Consider the following 25,557-nt stretch of genomic DNA (forward strand, 5'->3'; position numbering starts at 1 on the left):
ACACAAACGCACAGACTCTGCTCATGTTTTATGCTTCATGCAGACCTGGGCCACGGGCACAGCGGTACACTGGTTAGCAGGAAGGTTGTGGGTTTGAATCCCGTGGTCAGTTGGGCTCTGCGTGTGTGTTTGGTAACAGCTGACTTAATTCAGGTGTGTGAATGTGAGTAATAAAGTGCTCTGATTGGTCAGTTAGACTGGAAAAGATTAAGATACCAACCAGTTTATTTGAATGCTGCTGTTTCTGTTGAAGGTCACCCTCCGTATTTTCACCTTAAAGATGAACTGAGCACTCCTACAGAGAACAGCTGATACTCGACAACAGTGCAGCCATAATAGAGGAAGCCTGCTCTGAACGGACCGACGTCACGGGCGTTCCAGTCTGTGCTGAAGTTTGAGTCTGCAGTAACTGCAGTAATGTTTCATATTTAGTTCAGTTAACGATCGCGGCCGTTTCTTTGGGTCTGTGAGGGGTCACCAGGATTCTGTGATCACATGACTCAATTTTCAAACTGTTGGTTTAAGGAAATTATGGATGAGGACACCAAATAAAAAGAAAGGTAGACTCAGAGTCTCTGACACCAGATCGTCCTGCAGCTGAGAGAGCCACAGAGCTCAAACTAAAGACATTAATAAAAGGCTCCAATAAGAATCACTCCATTTTATTTACAGCACCAAATTAACAACAGTGACCTCAAGGTGCTTTATATTGCCTAAAGCCCATACAAAAATAGAAATACAGGTAGAATAAATTTCCCCCACACAGGCACATACACACAGAGAAGCAGAAAATAATAGAAGTGGTTAACATGCTCAGTGAATGCATCAGTAATCATTTACAGACGTCCAGGAAGTGATGAAATCTTGAGCAGCAGCACCTGCTACTGTGATAAGGCACCCAGCCTGGTCCAGTCAACATAATCGGGTCACATTTGACTTCCTAACACCGGCCTCTCCACCTCCTCCCGGGAGACGAAGCGAGGGCGACGGCGGACTTTCCTCTTGGTGTTGTGCTTGTGGTTCCTCTGGTACATGTCTGCAGAGAGAGAGAGAACATGCTTAGACACCATCAGGAAGCGGTAACAGAGGAACACACTGGGACCTGAAGCCTAAAGGCTGGGATGTGTCTATGTGCTGAATCAGGGCATGCCATTGTGTCTGGGACATTCCCAAAATTCATTCTGGGATTCTGGAAGTTTCTGTTGGAATCGTCACCTCTGACTTTCCTGCCCTGACTGTGGCACTCACTGTGGAACTGTGAGTCCCCACATGGAGGGATGCTGGACTTGTTCTGGGCCTAACCTGACCACTTCATTAACTCACAGTTACACCTGGGATGCAGGTGACAGGAAGTAGTACCTTTGAAGCTGATGATGTACTCTCTGTAGCCTTTCACCACTCTGACTTTAGCTCTTCTGTCAGACAGGTACTTCTTCTCCAGAGTGCAGGATGTCTCCGATGTGGAGCGCAGCTTCTCATCCTGAAGGACGTACGAGACAGACATCAGACCTGGAGCTAAATAAACATTTTCTGTATTCCTCTACAGCTCGCTCCCACACAGTGATCCTAAAGGTGCTCCAACTCACCAACTCTCCATATTCCACCCAGTTCCCATGGTCCCCCTTGTAGTACCACAGCCATTTGGTGGTCAGTGTGTAGTATAACGGCTTCTTCACGGAGGAAACTGTGGAGAGACGGCGAACAGGCTGCATCCCTCGAGTCATCGTGATGAAGTCGATGGTCTGAACACCAGCGCTGAAAAACATGGCAGCTGTGAGTGGCTGATGCATGAAAAACATCAACAACTTGCACTCATTGTGACCTCTGACCTCTCAGTCCTGGACGGGTCACAGAAGTCTCGCTCAATGTCCTCCATGTTCTGCAGCTCCGTCCAGGTGCTGCCATCTAGAACCTCCCACTTATACGGCAGGTGGAAGTGCACCTGCAGGCACGAGTCTGCAGAGAGACCGAAAGACTGAGGCGAGGCCAATGAGCACGAACACGCCCACAGAAAACTCAGCGCAACCAGCAGGAAATCATAAAAATCACACAATCATACAATCACAAAATAACAAAAATGATATTAATAATAAAATATTAATAATTAAAAATAAATAACAATCAAACAGGACTGTACAGATGAAAAATAAAGGAAATCAAAACAATGAGCACAAAATAATACATTTTTCCCCCACTGGCAGATTTGACAGAAAACGTTATCTAGGAAGACAAATTTGAATAAATTATAATTTATAAACTTCAACTCTTTTGAACATGATGTCATGTATATACATTAAATATTTGCACTGAAGAAGATTAAATAAAAGAAAATTTGATATTTTAAACTGTATGTTTCCAGAGAAACCAATCAGATGCCAGCAAGGCACGAAAAATATTTTAGGTTTTAGTGAGAAAACAAATAAATCTTTATTTATAAAGAGTGAGTCAGCTTCATGTTGGAGTCTGTACTTCTACCCTGTGCTGCCACCTACTGGATGCACACGACTAAGTGCACAGCGGGAGGCTGAAAGAGACTTCCTGTGTGCAGTTTCCTCTCAGCCAATCAGATCCTCGCATGAAGAAAGTAGGAAAACTCACCCTGAAACTTGCATCTGTTCCTGAAGAAGTGCAGGCAGATCTCCAGAGAGTGAGACGGCTCAGGAACAATGTCTGAAACATAAAGAGCCGAAGTCACGGTACAGAGCGCCTCCTTGTGTTCACGTCAGTAACATGTAATCAGGTAATAACACACACATAGACACTGAACGCCATGTATGAAATCTGAATCTTGTGTCATGTTTATGGATAACCTCCTCATATTTGTGTAGCATTATCAGATTATCACACTGAAACACCAGCTTCGTAACATTATTTATATTTTTGGCAATTATGACTTCAGTGAGGAGACATTGTTGTGTCTGTGAGGCAGTAGTCGCTTGTATAAAAGGCTTTTTTTCTTCCATATTTATGGAATCATTTTCTCCTCTTTATGGAGCAGATTTCTAATACTGATCTGACTTTTCCTGATCTGCAGGTTTCCTCCTCTATCCTCACAGTGATTAGACGGTCAAGGTTCTCAGGATCAGCAGGTTCTGTTTCAGGCTTCAGTCTCACCCATGGAGGTGGTGGAGGTGGAGGCCGCTCTGAGCTGGTGGATGTTGCTGTAGATGGAAGGCAGGTTGTGGATGATGTCACAGCTCAGTCCTCTCTCCTCCAGCATGTGGCGCCCGTGCTCGTCAACGGCATGCAACCGTTTGCACTTTTTTCCAAAGATGCAGTCACCCTGCACGAAGTGCTGACACAGGTGCACTTTGGTGCAGTCGCCCTGGAAACTACAGCAGCCGTGAGGCCCCAAGCCTTTGTTATAGTGCACACACACCTGAGCGAGCGAGCGAGCGAGAGCGAGAGAGAGAGAGAGAGAGAAAACATACAGAGCCTTCATGATTGGGTTAGAGAGAGTGTGTGTGATTTTTTTAAGGATCCAGCTGTCAATCACATTTTTACTGAAAGTCCCTTAAAAGCAGTGTTTGTCACAAACGTCACAAATGTTGAAGTGATGAAGTAAATGCAGACTCGGCTAAATCGGATACATAAATGATTAGAGTAAGGGTTGTCAAACTTACAGCCCGTGAGATACATTCATATGCCAGTCACAGCTGGACTGGCCATCGGGCATTCCATTTGCCCGATGGGTGGATGGTGATTTCTCGCTTTTAATGGGGCGATGTTTGTTTTGGGTTGTTTGTTTGTTTTGTAAACAATGGAAGGTGGTGGATTGGCCAATTGGTCATGATCTACTCTGGGCTGGACCAATTACAATACATCCGTATTGCGGTGAAAAGGAACGCGATTTGTCCCGTACTTCAGCTAGAATGAAAAAAGAGACAACGCTGGAGTTATACTGTGTCTTTACGCTGTCAGCTGCCTCTTCTTCTCTCATTCTCTCCCCTTCCCTCTCATGTTGCTACTTCAACCATGAAACTGATCAATGATCAGCTGATTGGCTTTTCTGTCTCAAGTCTCATCTCTCTTTGGCCCACCTGTTTGGCCTACTTTGCACCAGAAAGAGGAAACCACCAGATGTTGCGCTAAACAACAGCAGCACGTTTAAGCTTGATCAGCTGTTGTTAGAATTTATTTAATATTAATTTCTAGTATCAGCTGATGTTTGTTGGAGCCACAGCTGTAACAGCTGCTGGTTTGGATATGTGGTGAAGATGAAACCAGGAGATGTCCTTACTGAATCATCAGAGTTGAACAGGTGGTGGAGAAACAGGTTTACCTTTTAGGTGACAGGAATGATTTGAAGGGAAGTTATGAACTGTTTCTGAGAGACAAATAACACCAGGATCTTGTTCTACATAGCTGACAGCTGGTAACTGTTCAGGGGCGGGTCTAGCAAAGTTTTGCCAGGGGGCCAGGTAGGGCATTAACAGGGAAAGGCGGGTCAGTACGCGGGAGTCGGGTCTTCAGCCCTGCTGAGAACACTGACAAAAGTTTCACTGGTCCAACCCACTTAAAAGGTCAAAGTTCGCTTTATGTGGCCCGCTGTGTAAAATGACCCCCCTGCATTAGTTTCTGGTTACCTGAGGATCCTCGGTCATGTCCAACTTTTGATTTTCATTTTTGATTTTTGATTTTTGTTTTTTTTGTTTTACTTTCAGTTTCAGTTTCTTCTTCTGTGGATGTTACGTGACTAAAGAAGCTCTGTGTCCTCATGTGAGGCAAACAAATGGTGAGTCTGTTGCCATGGTGATCTCATACATGCTGCGTTTCATCACTTTCTTATTCACTTTTTTTTTTCTTCAGGAGCGTCCCACGAATCTGTGCACAGTTGCGTTTCTTGTGTAAAGGGCAGAGTCGTTTCATCTGCTAACACTGAGCACGTCTCCTGAGGAACAGCCTGTGACGTCAGGTGAGTGAGGTGTGGGCGTTACCTCGGGCAGCAGCGCCGGGTCGTTGAGCAGCAGCAGCAGGAAGAGCTCGTCCTCGTTTAGCTGCTGCAGCGAGCACTCTTTCAGCAGCCTGGAGTTATGATCAGACCGCAGGTCGTGGGATGATCGACATGGTTTCCTGTGAGGAGGTACATTTACCATCAGCTCCTCTCACCCCGCTGTCAATACCAGTCAATCAACCAATCAGTCCATCAGTCAATCAATCAGTCAGACAGATAGATAATGGATCAGTGGTGCATGCTGTAGCAGGTGAGTGTTTTCAGGACTGAAGCTGGTTTGTGATGATCGTCTGCAGAATCAGTTAGCATGGTGATGCAAACACGTAGGAAGTGAAACTTCCTAGTGGCAAGTGCTACCCTAAAAGAATCCCTTGCCACCCCAAGTGCCACCCCAGTTTTGCATATGACAGTGTTGTTTATTAAAATAAGATAGCATTAACAGTTTGAGCGTAGTTACAGTGAATATAAATGCTAAAACTGAATATATTGCATAGTGTTCTCCCCTCCACCATTAACAAATGGTTCAGCCATAGCGGGACCGGCTTTTTTCTTGTTTTCAGTAGCAAGCGATGGTTATGCTTGTGCCAGAGCACATTTTGAACAACACCATGGGAATTTCGCTTTTTACACAGGTGGTTGGATGTTACACTGTGGAAATGGAAGGCACAGACCTATGCCCTGATTAGGAACCTACTCAGTCCGGTCAAGCCAGGGGATCGTTCTTATGCTGAGTTGGTGGGATTATTGAACAATCATTTTCACCCTAAGCCGAGTGAAACTGTGCAGCGGTGGAAGTTTAACACACGGAATAGAAGGCCGGAGGAAAGTGTGGGCGATTATGTAGCGGAGCTAAGGAAGCTCGCACAGGACTAACTTTGGAGACTCCCTGACGGTGATGCTGCGGGATCGTTTAATATGTGGAATAAGCGACGACAGAATACAGCACAGATTGTTAGCAGAGGATTTGCTAACATTTGAAAAGGCGCTGAAGTTTGCTCAAGCAATGGAGGCTGCTAACAGAGACATTGTGGATTTGAAGAGCATGACGGAACAGTCGCGATTCACTAAAGGATTAGGAGCGGTGAACAAGATGGAGGACGGCGGCTCGACGTCACAACAGGTTGTCAGGAAGTGCTACAGATGTGGAGGGCTAAATCATGTGGCCAAGGACTGCAGGTTTGTTTCAGAAAAATGCCACAACTGTGGAAAGGTGGAACACATAAAAAGGGTCTGCCGAATGAAAATGGAACAAAAAGGAGGGCGTGGCAGACAAGGTAAACAAGCCCATTTCTTGGAAGAGGAGAATGTGGAGAGTGAGGAAGAAGGAGCTGAAATGCACCACATAAAGGCAAGTGTGACTATGTATAATGTGCATGAGGAGATTAGCATCCCAAGGGAAGAACCCATAAGACAGAAGCTAAAAGTAAATGGACAGAATGTGACATTTGAAGTAGACACAGGCTGTGGTTACACTATCATGTCGAAGGAGTCATTAAAAAAAACTTTTTGAAGGCAGTAATGCGCCCAAAGTAAGCAAGTGTGGAATCAAACTGAGAACGTATGGAGGCCACAAGGTACCCGTGTGGGGAGCAGCCCAAGTGCAGGTGGAATTCAGAGACAGTAAGAAAACACTGGATGTGGTGGTGGTTGAAGGGGCTGGAACTAGTTTGATGGGTCGGGGATGGATTAAGGCCCTCCAATTAGACTGGCAACCTGTACATAAGATAGAAGGCAGAGATGATGCCTTACAGCGGATACTGGCCAGACATGAAACAGTGTTTAAGGATGAGTTGGGAACGCTGAAGGGGTTTGCAGCAAAGATACATGTAGCCAGTGATGCCAAACCGTGCTTCTATAAGCCCCGATCAGTTCCGTTTGCTATGAAAAAGAAAGTGGAGCAGGAACTGGAGAGACTGTTGGAGGAGAAGATCATCCAACCAGTGAAATTCTCAGAGTGGGCCGCACCCATTGTACCCACACTAAAGCCAGACTCCAGCGCCAGAATTTGTGGTGACTACAAACTGACTGTTAACAAGGTGTCGCCTGTAGAACAATACCCCATTCCACGAATGGAGGACATGATAGCGGGGCTGGCGGGAGGAGAAAAATACACCAAGTTAGATATGAGTCACGCATACAACAGGTTGTACTTGATGAGGAATCTAGAAAGTATGTCACAGTGAACACACACAGGGGTTTGTTTACATACACCAGGTTGCCATTTGGTGTGAGTTCAAGTCCTGCCATTTTTAAGCGCACCATGGAGAGTGTGTTGCAAGTAGGGCTGGGCCATATTATACCGTTCACGGTAATACCGGTATAATGTTAGGCAACGATAGGAAAATGAAATATCGCGATAGAATGGGAGTAAAACGCGCATGCGCAGTGTCTTTGTTTACATACGCACATGGCCGATTGTTGAGTGAAACAGATGATCCAGAATTGGTTTGTAAAAATGGTGCAACTTCCGTGATGTGGAACTGGTTTGGTGTTTGTCCGTCAGATACACAACAAAGCACATTTTTTTGCAGAACATGCAAGCGGCCGTTGTTATTGTCGTATTTGTCGGACTAAGATGCTCTTAAATCTGGGAGTAATCTGGGTCCTAAACTCCGTATGCTTCAGGTCAAACAACACTGCAGCATCACTAAGAGTTAAAAACTGTCTAAATTCTTTCATCTTTAATAAAACGATCAGCATTGCTGCTTTACGAGGTGTAACTATAAAGTTTAACTTCCAGGCATCCATGAAAACAAAAGTTATTACATTTAACGGAGTTAGAAGTTAGCAGGAAGCTAGCGGAAGTTAGCTCGCTAGTTTCGCTAGTTACCTAAGCATGATATTGCATGTTCTGACTGAGAGATTTCTGAAAAAAATCAAACGTACACCTCTGCTATCACTTCCAACATAAATGAAGACAGGAAACTAAACAGCAGTGACGTTTGTAGGGTTACTGAAGTTGGGCTAGCTGGTATATAATGATGTGCTACGTGATCGCTAGCGACACAGCTATGTTAGCATAACATAAACAGTGAAGCTGGAGGACGAACACTAACACTTTTCCACTTATAAAAGTGAACGTGAAGGTTCTTCATGGTTAGAGACAAATGCAATCGCATGGCAGGATGCTGTAAACGGACCAAACTTCAGTCAGGAGAACAACTGAGATAATCCATCCACAATACGAGGTTAGTCATTAATATACTGCAACAACATGGGAATAGAGCAGCTGCCAGAGAATTCAACATTAAGGAATCAATGGTACAGAAATGGAGGAAGGAAGAAGAATGAGTTTAATAAAGTTTGATTTATCTGACTGCTTTGTTTCGCTTAATGTGCCTTATAATCCCGTGCACCTTATGGTCCAAAAAATGCGTACTGCACACTGCAGTTTAATGTTGCAAAGCACCTCTTTTTAACTTCAGTGGATATTATACATGGTTATGCTCAGGACATGTCAGCCCATTTCTAGTGGAAATGCCTTTTGGTTAAACTTTCAGCAAGCAATTTGCATTTGTACTGTTACATTTTTATAAAGCTTTAATGTACATAAAAACCAGCTTCTTGTTTAAGTGAATATAAATGGAAGGTTGTCTTTTTGCGCTAGTAATGTTGTGGAGTTGTATTTTGTCTTGCATCAATTATATCGTCGGTTATATCGTTATCGCAAATTTTCAAATATATATCGTGATAAATATTTTTGGCCATATCGCCCTGCTCTAGTTGCAAGGTCTGACCAATGTCGCAGTGTATCTGGATGACATCATCCTGACGGGAAAGAATGACAAAGAACATCTTCAAACACTGGATGGAGTGCTGCAGCAGTTGGAGGAGGCGGGCCTGCGCTTAAAAAGGAGCAAATGTCAATTCATGGAGAAGGAAGTGACATTTTTAGGACATCGGGTAGATAAGACCGGTTTACATCCAGTGCCAGCAAAAGTGAAAGCAGTGCAGGAGGCGCCACCCCCAAAATCAGTGACAGAGCTCAAAGCTTATTTGGGGTTGTTGAACTTCTATAATAAGTTCTTGCCAAACTTGTCCACACTGTTGGCCCCACTGCACAAGCTTCTGAGAAAGGGGGAACCATGGTGTTGGGGACCAACACAGGAGAAGGTTTTCTGCAAATCAAAGGAACTGTTGCAGTCAAGCAGTGTATTGGTACACTATGATGAGCAAAAGGATTTAATTCTTTCTTGCGATGCGTCCCCCTATGGAGTGGGAGCAGTACTAGCTCACCGCATGCCAGATGGTCAGGAAAAACCCATTGGGTTTGCATCGCGTACCCTGAATACAGCAGAAAAAAAACTACTCACAGCTGGATGAAGAAGGATTGGCTGTAATATTTGGTGTACAGTATTTTCATACGTACCTGTACGGCAGGAAGTTCATGATTATCACGGATCATAAGCCATTGATAAGTTTGTTCCATGAGTTGAAGGCCGTCCCTCAGATGGCATCACAGAGGATCATGCGATGGGCGGTGTTATTAAGAGCCTATGAGTATGTCATTAAATACAGAGAAGGCAAAAATAACAGTAATGCTGATGGTCTGAGTCGTCTCCCTCTTCCAGAGAACCTCCCTAAAGAGGTGGCAGCTGAGGACCAAGTGTTGATGGTAGATCAGGACCAGGAGGGCGTGATGACATCTGAGCAGCTGCAAAGATGGACAACCAAAGATCCCATACTCTCCAGAGTGCGTGAGTATGCTTTGAGAGGATGGCCCACTACGCAGCATCCTAATTTTCAGCCCTACAGACAGAGACAACAGGAGCTGAGTGTGCAGGATGGGTGTGTGCTGTGGGGGGCGAGGGTGGTGATACCAGAACGACGTCGACGCCCCCTTTTGGAACAGCTACATCAGTCACACCCAGGAATGAGCCGCATGAAGGGCCTGGCCAGAAGCTACATGTGGTGGCCGCATATGGAGAATGACATTGAAGACAAGGTGAGGTCCTGCAGTACATGTCAAGAACATAGACACAGGCCGCAAGAGGCACCGCTACACCCCTGGGAGTGGCCAGAAAAGCCCTGGAGAAGGATACATATCGATTATGCAGGCCCGTTTTTGGGTAAAATGTTCTTAGTAATAGTGGACGCCCACTCCAAATGGTTAGATGTGTATCCAGTTCCATCCGCTACAGCAGCTGCAACCATAGACTGCCTGAGAAACTGTTTCAGCACGCACGGCCTTCCTGAGATGGTGGTCTCAGATAATGCCCAGTATTTTGTAAGGGCACAAACTAAAGAGTTCATGGCAAAGAACGGAATCACTCACGTCACCTCTGCTCCATATCACCCAGCATCCAATGGGTTAGCAGAAAGAGCAGTGCAAACGTTCAAAGAACTCATGAAAAAGAGTACTGGAGACACACTGGCAACCAAGTTAAACAGGGCTCTGTTTAGTTACAGAATCACACCACAGTCCACAACAGGGAAGTCTCCCGCTGAGTTGATGATGGGCCGGAAGTTGAGGTGTACTCTTGATCTCATACACCCTGACTTGAAACAGAAAGTGACAGCAAAACAAGATAGCCAAAGACTGTATCATGATAGACATGCCAAGGAGCGCATGTTTGTTATTGGAGACACAGTATATACCAGAAACTATGGCAGAGGACCCAAATGGATACCAGGACTTATACAGGAGATGACGGGGCCTGTTTCCTACTTGGTGATGCTGGGCAATGGGACAGTGGTGAGGCGTCACGTCGATCAGCTGTTTGCCCGCCTGGAGCCGTGCCTGGCAGCAGGAATGCCTGAAGGCCACCCAGGCGAGCCCCCAAAGGCAGCCCCAAACATCAGCGCTGAGACAGGAGACGAGGATGAGAGACACATGGAGGTGCAAGTTACACCAGTGGTGAAGCCACATATGGAGAGTAGTGATTCACTGGAATCACCTGCCACTGGGTTACGGCGATCGCAAAGAACCAAGAGACCGCCGGAGCACCTGAGAGACTTTGTGCCGTGATTACGGTGAACTGTTATAGGTTAACCTAAGACTGTTGGACTAAAGGTTTTAAAGAAATTTAAATAAAGGCTGGGGACGGGGTTGTTGCATTTTTATAAAGGTGAAGTTTTTGTTTATGGGTATTTTCTGTAGTGATTAAAACTACAGAGTAGTTCCAGTTTAAGGGGGGAGGAATGTTATGTTGTGGCAGGGATTTGTCCACCAGGGGGCAACAGTTGTTGGAGAGCTTTCACTCTGTGGGGCGCATGTCCCGGTTCTCTTAATAAAGAAGTAACTGTGAGCTAAACATGGTCTCCGTGGTTCCTTAGTCTTAGGATATCACAAAAGCAAACCAACAAACACGAAAACACCAGACATTATGATACAGACTTATAATTTGCACCGATGTTTTTTCGAAATTCTATACATGAAAAGTGAGCGCGAGAGCCCTCGGTGCGCCTGCTCGCTGCTGAAGTCAAAGTAAACTTTATTGTCATCTCCGCTACATACAGGCCAGTATATAGAGAGACGATATAAGAAGAGTAAGAAAATAAATATACACTTTAGGACCAGGGGTAAAGGGATCAATAACAATTTAATATTTACAGTTTGATGATTTAAAGTCTCACACACAACCCGTCGAAAGGGGAGGAGAGCCTTGCTGCTTCCAAATAGAGCACATTTCATTCACAATGATGTAAATCCAAGCCCATTATGTATTCATGATTTGAATCCTGGGTTGTGTAAAATCTCAGAAATGCACCCTAGACAAAGTGAATCTGTGAACTAAGGTGTAGGTGTGTTAGATTATATTGTAGTGATCCTTTGGTTGAGGGATGGGTGCTCATACTGGAGTGCAAAATTAAAACCAACGTAAGATGGACAAGAAAAGTTCAAAGCCATCAGGTGCTCAGTTTAGAAAAAGAGAAAAGAAGAGGAGGAGAAACGAGCAAAAGATGCAGGTAAGCAGACGTGTCATTGGATAATGGCAGGTCATCCTGAAACAATCAGAATCAGAATACTTTATTAATCCCTAAGGAAATTATGTGCGTTACAGTTGCTCCAAGAAGAAATGGTAAAAATAGTAACAGTAACAGACTAAACTCCAAACAATACATTATGTTACAGATTTTAATATTAACTAGTCATTGTTAATTGTTGATTCGTCCTGTTCTCATTGTATGACGAATTATGATGGCTGTTTGGTAGCTGTTTGCATACTATGCATACTCTCTCTCTCTTCATATGTGTGTGTGTGTGTGTGTGTGTGTGTGTGTGTGTGTGTGTGTGTGTGTGTGTACAACAGTTTTATGTTAATGTACAATAAATGGTAAATGGCCTGTGTTTGTACAGCGCTTTACTAGTCCCTAAGGACCCCAAAGCGCTTTACACATCCAGTCATCCACCCATTCACACACACATTCACACACTGGTGATGACAAGCTACATTGTAGCCACAGCCACCCTGGGGCGCACTGACAGAGGCGAGGCTGTGAAGTTATTCTCTGAGCTAAGTTGTACACAAGTACAGGATGTCATTTGAGAGTTGTTTTTTTCAATACTTAATATGTTTTGTCTGTGTGTGTGTGTGTGTGTGTGTGTGTGGGGGGGGGGGGGGGGGGAGTGTCCGCCCAGGGCACCAAACAGGTCCGCCCCACTGCACATGACTGATGTAAGCTGACATAGCAACAAGCTGCAGCCACGCTCAGTCTCTATTTCAGCCCTCATTGAAAGTTCGGACTTCAAAGTTTTTACATTTTAATTACAGGCCAGTAAATCCAGAATTATGATAATATATATAAGCCACGCTTTTTTCTAAATACTGTCGTCACGTTTTTGTGTGTGTTTTAAGCGTTTTCTAAGGACAGCACGAAAACCGTAAAGAAAGAAATAAAGCCACATGTTTCCTATCGGTGGAAAAACGTACCATGTCGACCAATTTAAAAAAAAAAAAAAAAAAAAGTCAGCACGTGGGATTTGGTTGTGTTAAATTATAATATTATTTTATGCCATGTTATACCCCTAATTAAAGGCTGTGAATTATTATGTAGTCTTAGTTTGCATTATTCTCCTGAATTAGAAGAAACTGATAACTATTGCATTCGTTAAATTGATTTGCATTACATTAGACTGCTGATTTATTGTGGATGAATGATATTGTTTTATGATGTTATAAGAAATACTGTTCGCAGAAAGTCATCGCCTTATTTGTCTGATTAGAAGAGAACGGAACATGCTGGAGTTTTCTGCCCCATCTCAGCAGGAGCAGATAAACAGGGAGCCAAGGTCGTAGCTTAGGCGCCGTGTGAGAGAAAGCATGTGAATGTTTAGGCTTTTATGATAAGGTGGGGACACCAGAGGCTATAAGAGTTTGATCAATGCTCCACCATTTTGAGATCTGAGGCTGTCTGCATACAGTGTCCATCTCCCACGCGTGTGACTATTAAAATCATCGTTTGACTTAACCCGGCCGGACCAGTGTTGTTATTGTGGTTTTTCCTCTTGTCTCCATCCCCAATTTTGAACTCGTAACAGCTGTTTAGGAAGAGGGGAGAGTTTTGGGAGTGACGTAACGGCAGCGAGACAGAGCGAGAGAGAGCGAGCGAGAGAGTTTTAAGATGTGGGAGATTTGTGACATTTAGTGTGGAGTGTATTTTTTTTTTTTTTACTGGCACACATCTTATTGCAATACCTGATTGTTCTCTCATTTTAGTTTTAGTAATATTTTAAAATGGTTGTACAAAAATGAAAAAACAAAACGGCAGGTGTATTGTCTGCATTTTTATAATATAGTTTAATATAATTTTTATAGATAAATTGTTGTTTATGTTTACAAAATGTACATTTTATATTTGCATTTCAAGTTATAAAAATGTACTCAACATGTCTGTGTTTTTTTTACAGTAAAGAAATACTACTAGGATTTTAAGTTCTTTGTGTGATTTCAGATCAGTAATACTAATGCAGTATGTCAGTGGAAAAAAAACAAACAACTAAATTCAGTTGAGCTGAAAAGAATGATACCAAACAAGGCAAGGGGAAAAAAATAAAATGAAACAATCTGAGGGTGAAATACAAATGTAAACTCAAAAGGAGTCAAAAATGGCCGTTTGTATTTCAGACCTCAGTGGGTGAATCCAACAAATCATGAAAAATTAGGTTTAAATTTTCATGACAGTGCAGATTTCTGACATTGTGTAATTTAAGCATCTAACAATGTGATTGTTTTCTAACAAAAAACAGTGTGAAACTTAAGTTAGACTTGTGTTTGTAAATGAACCGCCCCATGTTGTGTAGCTTTCTGGATTTTATACTTATTGGGCTACATATTTATTTATTATACAGGCTATACAGCACATAACATCAAAACTCACATGTTTTATGTAACTAAAGTGTGTAATTATGTGGGCTACAGACAATAATTAAGTTATAGACTATATTTATATGAAAAACGTGTATACTTACTGCATTTGATTTTAACCATACGTAACCACCTGCATATGTGTTTGAGGAAAAAAAAAGAAAAAAAAAAAAAGGCTTTGATTTTGCCACCCCATTTGATTTCTTTGCCACCCTAAGAAAATTTCTCTAGATCCGCCCCTGTTCCTGTGGTCTCATTTCTCAGGAAAACAAAACTCATCTGACAATCAGCTGGTTGCTGACGTCACAGTGACGTCTGGCAGCAGGTGTCAGCTTGTTTCCTGTCAGCTTTAGAGACAACACCCACCACCGACAATAACAACAACAACAACAACAATAAGAATAATGATGAAGATGGTAATAAGGATGATGTGTGGATGATAAAGATGATGAAGATAAGGATGTCTCTGTTGCGGCGGAAACTTTTGTTTCTGTTTCATTTCCTTAACTTTCGTTCAGCCTCTGTGTGTGTGTGTGTGTGTGTGTGTGTGTGTGTGTGTGTGTGTGTGTGTGAGAGAGAGAAAGAGAGAGAGAGACACACACGCACGCACGCACGCACGCACACACACACACACACCTGCCCTTGCCGAACTTGCAGGTTCCGTAGATGTAGAATCTGCAAAGGTGCAGTTGGTCACAGTCTGCGCACGGCTCCCCGAGCCGGTGGCTCACGCACACGCGCAGTGACGTCTGCGCCAGCACCGTGCAGTCCTCGGGGCGTAGCCAGCCATCCGTCTCCGGCCCACGGACCAGCAGGAAGCGGGGATGCCCATAGACCAGCTTGCAGAGGAGCTCCTCGGAGACACGACAGAGTCGCCGCAGCTCCTCGTATAGCTGCGGGAGCCGCAGAGCTCCTCCGGCGGCGCACAGCAGCCTAGTGGCCTCAAAGATCACTCGGTCGCACCCAGACATGCTCTCTGCTCGGCGTCCAGACTCCGACTGAGGACGGGGGAGGCGGACCGACAAGCATGTGACAGCCGGGCTTCCGCTCTCAGTGACGTTTAATCGCGGAGCCTCATCAGTTTGTCACTGCCACAATAATAAATACAGGCGAGCACCATATAACACAACCGGAAATAAAGTAAAATACATGTCAGTCACATTAATAAACAAACTGCAAACCCAAGTGTCTGCCTCTCTCTCCGGAGCAGGTGAGTCCTGGTTCGAGCACAGCTCTGGTCCTTCATCACTGGATCATCACTTACATTTATGAGCGCCAGTAAACGCGTCACTCAGTGTTTCACTGAAAGAGTTCATAAAGCTTACATGCAGGATTTATTTCACCATGTCATCATCCAGTTGTCTGTGCAGCAGTGTACGGCGTGTCTGTGCAGACGTGTTTACACTGCTCGCTCCGTCAAAGGACCACCACGAGAGACGTCGTTACTTCAGTCTAAGCTCGTGGTTGTCGTGAACGTTTAGCTTTGTCTAATTTGTGTGCAAGCGCCATGAACCATAAATTGAAACTCTTCATAAAATGACTGTCACGGTCCATTTTACTGTGTTACCGGTGACAACACCTGGGCCCTATTTCAGGAAGCCGGTTTAGAAAACTCAGAGTTAAAAATGATACACGGGGTTGAGTAACCCCGAACTGTCCAACTCGGAATATTCGGTTTCAGAAAGGCTGATAACAATTAGTTCAGTCAACGCGGAGTTGCTTTAACCCCAAATTAAGCGCGCGCACGAGGATACATAAAGCCCTGATTAGTGGAGCGCAGATTAAGCGAGTCACCATGGAGACGGAGGGAAAGAAGGCGCGGTCAATGTATCTTACAGCGCTTGAGGCCGAAATTCTGATGGCAGTATATGCAGATAACATGCAAATTTTGCGGAAAAAAAGTAACACAGCCTCAGCTGCAAAAGAAAGAGAGCATGCATGGCAAAACATAGCCGACAGAGTGTGAGTGTTAATTTAAACATTGATCTAGGGATTTCCCACCCATTTAACACGTTATTTTATTTTATTATATTTTATTTTATTTTTTATTTCATACATTTTATTTTGTGATGTGATGTGAGCGCAGGTGCAACCCAACAGGCCCCAAACATTCCTGGCAGCAAGTAAAAATGAAATATAAAAATATAGTCCAAACAGGTAAGGTGTAATTGTATTATGAGCCATAGTGCTTGGTCTGTTTGTCCGATGTAAATCAATTGCAGTTAGAGGCTACATTAATTTTCTTTCTGTAAGCACTTATTGAAATTATCTGAGCACATTACAAGTACATATTTGCTTACTCTGTATGCTCATATGCGACCCGTTATAGCCACTAGAAAAAAAGTGGAGGCCCGAAAAACAGGTGGGGGTCCTCCACCACCACCACTCACAGAGGCTGAGCAGTTGGCTTCCACATTTGTGATAATGTTGGCAGCATCACATATGATCTTCACAGTGCAGAGAACACAAATTAGCATCCATTACTATAATGAAATAATTTGTTAGTTTGAAATGCTACAGGGAACTATGTACCTGTACATTAATGCTGTGGAAAGACTTCCTGTTCACATAGTCTCCTTCATTTACTGAAGGAGCAATGATTGGAATGTGAGTGCCATCTATACAGCCAATCACACCTGGGAACCGTGGGAATAAATGTAACATTTAAGTAGTAGTTCAAGTATCACCACATCATGAATTAAGTTTTGTTCATCCTGCTACCTGCAATTTTGTGGAATCCCTCTTTGATAAATCTTGTGGGTCTATGACCGGGGAACACCACAAACGAGTACAGGAGACGTTTCAGTGCAACTGTAACATTCCTGACTGCCCGACAGACGGTAGCCTTGGAAACGTGCTCAGCGTCACCAATATTATACAGAAAGCTCCCGTTTGCAAAAAACCGAAGTGCAATACAAATAATATGTACAGAACTGAGAGGATGTCCGCGATGTGTCACATGAGCAATATTAGTCCTGAGGATGTTATTCAAATAAATTATAGATTGTGCTGAAAAACGGTAACGTTCACACAGGAAATCATCAGGAAATGATAAAATGTCCAAACGCGCTCTAATCACTCTCTCCCGGCGGAGAGCTCTGCGGAGAATTTGGGCTTCAACATCTACTGGCTCTTCAAGGAAGGGACACGCCATGTCTGACACTTCCTACAGTCAGGTTTCCGACAAAGAGGCGGAGAAGGTCAGGGTTAGTTGAAGTAAACCTGCTAGGGGGCAGGTTAGCTTCACGGAGTGTGTCGTCATAGTAACTCACTCAGAATTAATCTAAACTCGCTTTGTGAAACCGAAAACCCAGAGTTTTCGTTAACTCAGGGTATACTTACTCAGAGTTTGCACTATACCGGCTTCCTGAAACAGGGCCCTGATGCTCCACTCAGACCTCGGACTTGATGTCATGCTATCGTTTCTGAATGGTGGGATATTCAGAGGCTTTTGTGTCAGTCAGCAGCGTCACGCACAAAAACCTGCTGTTTCAAACGGCCCCACGCCGTGATGTGGCTGCTGCAGCAACACACAAAAACAGCTGCGCACTCTACTCACCTCCAGCACCATCAGCGGGACTGCGCTCTCTTTGATTTTATGCCTGTTCCATCCAGTGACGCGTGCACACGCAAAGCCAGCTCCAGCTACAATTTCTGGTAGAAGCTCCTCCCACTGACGCTGACATCAGCAGTACCAGTCTTCTAATGCAAGTGGGTCCGAACTGAAATCCTCAGTGGAAAAGGGACAACACAGACACTGGAGGACTCACCTGTCTCCCACCTGTTGTCACACTGAATGCTGCAGATTGACAGTGGGGGGAGGGGTCTCGTACAGGTGTGTGCAATCACACAGGTCAGGCTGATGAAGGTGAAGCTCAGCAGCGTGAAGCCTGTAAGTCTTCTGAGGGTGAACGTGAGACAGACATGCTGCTGCTGGTCGTCTGTGTTCTGTCGGTCTACACAGGTGAGACAAGTCTCCCCCCCACCACACACACACACTGCTGGTTTGTGTTTGTGCAGCCTGATCAGTCACCTGCTAGTAGGACTATTTTTGGATGCAGAGTTTACAACTATTACACCTGAGGGTGTCCTCGAGTGTCCTGAAGACACAGCGACTCCAAAACCGTTTTAAATGGTTTTTATGTTTGCTGTGCGTTACAGCTGTTAATATTTTGTTTGCAGCTGGAGGTTCGACACAGATCCAGAATCAGCGGAACCCCACTGTAAATGGAACTGCGCAGGAAAGCTCGCTGTTCTCCGCACGCTTCGGCTTCACAGGTGATCCACGCGTTAACGAGTCCGAGGTTTTTACGTTACACGTGGGAACCCGGTGATTATGGAGTGCCAGGACTGCCATAATGAATTAATTAAATACACCATTAAATAATTAATTAAATGTGTGAATAATTAATTAAACTGTGAAATACATGAATATTTAATTAAATGTGTCAATAATTAATTAATTAAATGTGTCAATAATTAATGTGTCAATAATTAATAAATTAAACGTGTCAATAATTAATGTGTCAATAATTAATTAATTAAATATGTCAATAATTAATTAAATGTGTCAATGATTAATCAATTACATGTCATAACTATTTATTTAATTAATTAATTCCAATTTTAATTAATTATTGCCACATTTAATTATTTAATGGTGTATTTAATTAATTCATTATGGCAGTCCTGGCGCTCCATGGGTGATATGAAAGATGCTCAGTAAAATGAGAAATAAAATGACCTCATGAAAAGAAAAGAAAAAAAAAAAAAATATATATATATATATATATATATATATATATTAAAAAACAAGTTTCTTTTACAAATATTTTTATTTTCTTATCGTTATAGGCTTGTAATAGTATTAAAATGGAAATATTTTAGTTTTTGAAGAGGAAGAATCATACGCATATGATTTAAACATTTTTTTAAAATGCTTTTTTTAAAGATAATTTAGAAATGTTACTTTAAAGTATGTAAGTTTGTATTAAAACAGTAAAATCCTGTGAAACCCTGCCAGATCTTCACTGACAAATAAAAATGTTTCATGTTTTTAAATTGGTGCTGAAAATATTTTAACTCTTTATATGTTGTACCATGCTGCCTGTGCTTTTATTTTGAAGTTTCTCCTTAAACCCGTTGGCTTATTTATGTATTTATGGTCATTTTTCTGTAACATTGGCGGTTGAACAGTTTTTATCTGAAATAATTAGCTGAGCTCTCTTCTGACCTCTGCCCTCAGACCTCGCCGGGGTGCGCTCCTTCATGCTGGAGCAGGAGCTGGAAACCCGAATCATCGGGGGTCAGGAGGCCTGGGCTCACTCGTGGCCCTGGCAGGTTTCCCTGCAGCTCGCCTCCATGCCAGCCTGCGGGGGTGCTATCGTCAGCCCGCTGTGGGTCATCTCTGCTGCCCACTGCTTCGTAAGGTCAGAGGTCACGTTTGTTTTGTCGCAGCCTCTGCAGTTGGCTTTTTTTTTTCTTTTTTCTTTTTTTTTTTTTTTGTAAATAGTTTAGAATAGTTTGAGATGTTCAGAGAGGGTTCCAGTGTTAGACCTGGTCAGATGGTAGCAGTAGTACATGTAATACATTTAGAGCGTTTTTGGCTCAGAACAACCTTCTCTGACACCAGGACAGATCCAGGATCAGGTTTATCACCTCTGTGTTTGACGTGGTAATCTGCAGCACAGGGGTGCTACAGGGCACGGTTCTCTCACCCTTCCTGTTTAGCCTGTATACTTCGGACTTCTGTTATAATTTGGACCATTGCCACCAACAGAATTTCTCAGATGATACAGCCATCAACGGATGCATATCATACAGGAATGATCAGGAATAGATGAGGGTCATCACTGACTTTGTTGGCTGGTATGAGACCAACGCACTCCAAATCAATGCCAGCAAGACAAAGGAGATGGTCATAGACTTCAGGAGGAAGTAAACCCCTACAAACACTGGTTAACATCCAAGGAGAAGACACTGAGATTGTGGACTTTTACAAGTACCTGGTTGTTCACCTCAGCAATAAACTGGCCTGGACTAAAAATACAAATGTCCTGTATAAGCAGGGCCAGAGTCAACGCCACCTGCTGAGGAGACTGAGGTCCTTCGGAGTCTGCAGGACTCTGTTAAGGACATTCTATGACACTGTGGTAGCATCTGCCTTTTTCTATGCAGTGGCCTGCTGGGGAGCGGATGCATGGACAGGAGCAGGACTGACAAACTGGTGTGGAGGTCTTATTCTGTGCTGGGATGTCCTCTGGAGCCAGTGGGCAAGAGGAGGATCTTAGTAAAGCTGACATTCATCATGAACAACCAACATCTCCCTCTACATGAGTCTGTGAGTGTGCTGAGCAGCTCCTTTAGTCAGAGACTGAAACACCCTCGCTGCAGGAAGGAGCGCTTTCGCAGATCATTCATCCCAACAGCAGTTTGACTCTATAACTCCTCAATCACAATGTCATGAGTCACTGGACATTGTGGACATCTACGGTCACAACTCATGCATAATGTACCTTTATATGTATGGACATGTGCAGGTGTATGTGTATGTATACATATGTATATTTAGTGTGTACTTGTCTATACTCATAGATATCTATTACTTAGTAATAGATATGGTAGAATAGTGAAATTTGTGTCTTGCATATTTTCACAACCCTCTATCCATAATCACATACTGTGTGTGCCGTTATAGTGTATTATTTTACTTATTTTGTATTTATTGTGTTTTATTTGTATTTTTTGTGTTTTTCTTCTGATATCTGTACCTGAGCTGAGGAAATGCACAAATTTCCCTGCTGTGGGATCAATACAGTCTTATCTTATATCTTATCTTACTGAGTACACATCAAACTAAGTCAGCAACTTTATTTATATGGTATAATAGTAACAGTCACCCCGAGGTGTTTTATGTTGGAATGTAAAGACTGTACAATAATACATCAGTACTAAGTATTATGTCATGACTTGTGTTACAGGCATAATAAAGTATCCTTGTGGATGGTTCTTGCTGGAAAACATGACCTGGATAAAGCTGAGGAGCCTCAGGAGCAGGTCAGGCACTGAACTGTAAACTCTGTTTGTCATCAAAAACGTCAGCTGAAGGCTGATCAGTCGAGCAGCATTGCAGACAGCAGTGACTCTGTGTCCAGGGTTTAGAACAAAACTTAAAATGTGGGTCATACCATCATGTGCTAACACACTGCACAAGGATTTTTGTCACTTTGCAAAAACAGCAGTAATAACCTAAGACATTGACTGCATAGCTTATGATGTTTTAAGGAGGAATAATAATATGATTGCTTTTCATTGTCATTTATTGTTGGGTTGCTGAGGAGCCTCAGTCTGTGGATATCTGGGTGGGATCGGAGTTAGGCTCCAGGCTGTGTTCTCTTGGTTCTTTGGTTCCTTGGAGGTAGCACAGACAATCGTCCTGATGTGAAATGAGAAAATGTTCCCATCTCTCTGCTTAGCTGGTGGGAGTCTCCATGATCTTCATTCATCACAGCTACAACACTGAGTCTAAAGAGAGCGACATTGCTCTGGTGAAGCTGGAGAAACCACTGGAGTTCAACCACTTCGTCAGACCCATCGACATCTGGATGACGCCGCTGCCTCTGCTCATGAAATGCACCATCACTGGCTGGGGCTCCACCCGAGAGAGTGAGGAAATGTTTGCTGTACACAGGAAGCTGGGGTTCTTCAGGTGTGATCTGAGCCTTTGTGTTCTTTCTCCATCGCCAGATGGCCCTCGAGTCAACAGACTGCAGGAAGTGAATGTGACCATCCTGCCCTCGGATACCTGCAACCAGTACTACCTAGGCAGGATCAGGCCCTCCATGTTTTGTGCTGGGAAGGATGAAGGGGGACTGGATGCCTGTCAGGTACAAGCTGAACATCTGTGCAGCCTGAAAACAAGGAATGTTCATCATGTGGACCAGGAAACCTCAGTCAGCATGTATCTGGATAGTATTGAGAAACTCGTGTGGTGTCTGTGTTCCTGTATGTGTGTCAGGGGGACTCTGGAGGTCCTCTGTCCTGCTTCACAGGCACCAGGTATGAGCTGGCAGGTTTGGTGAGTTGGGGGGTGGGTTGTGGTCGTGCCAAAAGACCTGGAGTGTACACCAGAGTGCAGCAGCATGTTCAGTGGATGTCTGACACCATGGGTGAGTTTCAGAGTCCACGACCTTTCTACACCTGCAGCAGGTGGAGTCTGTTCTGAAGGACTTCTTCCATTTCCAGGTGATCAGGCTCAAGTGTCTGAAGATGACCTCATAGAGGAAGGTAAGCTTTTTCTTTTTTCTTTTTTTTAATCACACCATCTTTAAGCTGCAACAGAAGATCCACCAGTCAGTGTATCAACATGTAGTTCAGGTGTTTCTATTTTGTCCCTTCCTGCATGTGGGGGTAACAGAGGAGTGCGGTAAGCAGCAGAGCTCCGGCTGTGATCAGACTCCCGGCCTCGCCGAAATCTCGCTGTCCGTGGACGGCGTGTTGTCCGTGGTGAATGTGACTGAGTCCTGCCCCTTCCTCTGGCCCTGGCAGGTCAGCCTACAGTTTAATGGTCGCCACTACTGCAGCGGCGCTCTGATCCACCCCCACTGGGTTATCACCGCCAAACACTGCGGTGTCAGGTAGTCCTGCTACCATTAATACTGGCTCCAGTACTGCAGTGTAATCTGTCACGTGTCAGCTCTGCTAATGTTCCTACTGACGACGACGACGACTACTACTACTACTACTGCAGGGCTAAAGCGGATGTGGCAGTTTTGGGGCTTCATGACATCAAGTTCCTGCCAGTTCAAACCATCCTGGTGGACAAAGTCTTTAACCCGCCGCAGAAAACGGGCTTCCCCCCAAAGTCTAACCTGGCACTGCTTCACCTGAGCAGTGCTGCCAGACTTGGTGAGCCTGAACCTTCAGGAGATTTGACTCTGAGAAGTCTTCACTGTGTCTGAGAAATCTTCACTGTGCCCTGACTCTGTCTACAGGTTCTGAAGTGTCTCCAGTTTGTGTCCCTGATGAGGATGATGACCTGGATGACACCTGGTCTTGTATCACAGCTGGCTGGGGAGCAACTAAAGCGAAAGGTAACATCCTCATTCCTCCTGCATAGTGTACAGAACAGGAACAACCAGTAGTTTGGTGTGTGATCAGACTGAGTCATGTGACAGGACTTCAGACCTGTGTATCCTGATCGTACTTTACACTGACCCTTCTTAATTTGGTAGAGGGTGTTGATCCAGACCGGCTGCATCACGCTGGGCTCACACTCGTCAACGCAACCTCCTGCAGGCAGAAATGGGGAGGCTTCGTCACTGACTCTCACATCTGTTCACATCCTGCAGGCTCCACATCCTGTATGGTAACTAAACCCGACATCGGTTTGGTGTTCCTTTCAAAGCACAGCTGTCCGGCACAACTTCATCTACTGCACACAGCAGTGGATACCATTAATGTTCAGTGTTGGTGGGAGCTGTTTTGACCACCTGTAAAGCTATTAATACAGGATGGATATCCATCCATGTAATTTATCAGTGAAACATCCTCTTCCCTTAAAGATGCATCACTGAACACAAGCTTTGTGAAGAAAGAGAAATGACATCACTGAGGTGCTTTAGGTGATTTCAGGTTGTGGATTTTCCATTTTAAACATTTATCAGGGAGAATAAACAAATTTTTATTTTTTTAAATCCTAAAGCTATTTTGATGATCTGGACACTCCTCATTGTTAGGGACTGTGATCGACTCTAAACTCCACGATCTCATGTCCAGTCTGTGGTGCCTCTCTGTAATCATAAGCTGTTCTTTAACTCTTTACAAAAGTTGCTTGGGTTTTACCTTAATCAGTGTTTCTTCCAGAAGGAAATGTTCCAAGTCTGAGGTTCATGAGCCTGTAGCTCCAGCTGGGTCCATAAGTACTTGAACAATAGCATAAATATAAGAACAATTTCTCAAATTTATAAAAATCCCCGTTGACTACTTGCTGTGTTTCCTCCTCGTGATGCTGTGCAGGTCTTTACTTCAGCACTTTCAGATGCTTTCTGGCTCTCTGCCTTCAGTTTGGTATTTAATGCCCAACTGAGGGTCTAGTTTGCTGCTTCATTATCAATAAATGTTCATCATTCATATTTTGTGTCTTGGCTGTGAAGGTTAGGCCTGCTGAGTATAAAAATGTCTGTATTTCATAAACAGTTACTGTAATATTTTGTTAAACCTCTTGATTTAGAGCTAAAAGTCTTCACTTCATTGATTAACAAAAACATTGTCCAAATATTTATGGATCCAACATGGCTGACGTGGAAGACCTTCAGCCCTCATCTGGTGTGTGTGTGTGTGTGTGTGTGTGTGTGTGTGTGTGTGTGTGTGTGTGTGTGTGTGTGTGTGTGTGTGTGTGTGTGTGTGTGTGTGTGTGTGTGTGTGTGTGTGTGTGATGATAACCATCAGGAGAAACTCACTCTTTGTCTCTGCAGGGAGACGCTGGAGCACCACTCTTCTGTCAGAAATATGGCACCTACTTCCTGTTTGGTGTTGCCACATGGGGCAGCTGGCACTGCGACTCAGAGAAGCCAGCCATCTTCACCAGAGTGTCAGATTATCAGTCGTGGATCAGAAAGATGATTTTCAAATTCTGACTGAAAATAAACTCTTTAATCAAGCTGACTTTTACTCTTCATCACACATTCAGTCCAGATGTTCCAGTTTTACATCTGGTTGGTTGGTCAGCCATGGTTCCAAGTTTTAAATTAGATTTTTGTTTTTATTATAAATCTCTTCAATCTGTCAGTTTCCGTCTGTGGAAGCAGATCATTGATCCTTGCTATAAAAAGGATCAGAAACGTTTTCCTTGACACGTCTTTGTTTTTCTTAAATACAGTCGCGTCTTTGAGTCTGAATCTGGATTTGATTTTTTTTAAATGCTGATGCGTTGGACTCTGGAGCAGCTTCATAAACCAGGTTACAGATGCTGCATCATCCTCTTTTCATGCCAACCACAGGCACAGCAGGAAATGCCTTAAATAACACCCAAAACAAAAGCTGCAACTTTGTAGAAAAGACTTGGCTCAAACTCACCAATAAGTCCTTATTAAGTGTTTTAGGGTAATTATAGTAAATGCATGTCTATAAATCCATTATTTTCTGCTGCTTCTCCGGGTCCTTCCATAGTCCAAGCAGACTCCCAGACCTCTTTGTGCCAGCCGCCTCCTCCAACTCTTCTGATGCGAGTAAAATCACCTCATTGACAGGCAAAATAACTACTGAGGTAAAGTGGAGATGAAAAGGGGAAGAAAC

At 43.8% G+C, this 25,557-nt stretch overlaps 2 protein-coding genes across 3 annotated transcripts; one reads left to right on the forward strand and one right to left on the reverse strand.

Annotated features, from left to right (window-relative positions):
- Positions 1–646: 646 nt before the first annotated feature.
- On the reverse strand, positions 647–17,892 carry parp12b (poly (ADP-ribose) polymerase family, member 12b). 2 transcript variants are annotated; one of them, XM_085435959.1, is made up of 10 exons: positions 17,822–17,892; positions 15,444–15,564; positions 14,899–15,350; positions 4,938–5,073; positions 3,115–3,379; positions 2,599–2,670; positions 1,830–1,956; positions 1,587–1,755; positions 1,360–1,480; positions 647–1,036 (listed from the first exon to the last, which is right to left on the reverse strand). In XM_085435959.1, the coding sequence occupies exons 3-10, from the start codon at positions 15,231–15,233 to the stop codon at positions 927–929; spliced, it is 1,335 nt and encodes a 444-aa protein (XP_085292085.1). In that variant the 5' UTR covers positions 15,234–15,350; positions 15,444–15,564; positions 17,822–17,892; the 3' UTR covers positions 647–926. The 2 variants fall into 2 exon arrangements, with proteins under 2 accessions (XP_085292085.1, XP_085292086.1); XM_085435960.1 differs by lacking the exon at positions 15,444–15,564 and having other exon boundaries at positions 17,822–17,891.
- Positions 17,893–17,974: 82 nt separating this feature from the next.
- Positions 17,975–24,899, forward strand: ovch1 (ovochymase 1). Its single transcript, XM_085435956.1, has 13 exons — positions 17,975–18,226; positions 18,445–18,540; positions 19,508–19,691; positions 21,243–21,318; positions 21,738–21,927; positions 22,009–22,148; positions 22,280–22,430; positions 22,507–22,548; positions 22,679–22,898; positions 23,012–23,169; positions 23,256–23,354; positions 23,496–23,629; positions 24,738–24,899. The coding sequence occupies exons 1-13, from the start codon at positions 18,187–18,189 to the stop codon at positions 24,897–24,899; spliced, it is 1,692 nt and encodes a 563-aa protein (XP_085292082.1). The 5' UTR covers positions 17,975–18,186.
- Positions 24,900–25,557: the final 658 nt, after the last annotated feature.

Source organism: Copadichromis virginalis, linkage group LG17 (assembly GCF_057382275.1).
Source record: "Copadichromis virginalis isolate Kocher_CV1m ecotype Utaka linkage group LG17, C_Virginalis_male_GT1.1, whole genome shotgun sequence".
In the NCBI taxonomy this organism is placed as follows: Eukaryota; Metazoa; Chordata; class Actinopteri; order Cichliformes; family Cichlidae; genus Copadichromis; species Copadichromis virginalis.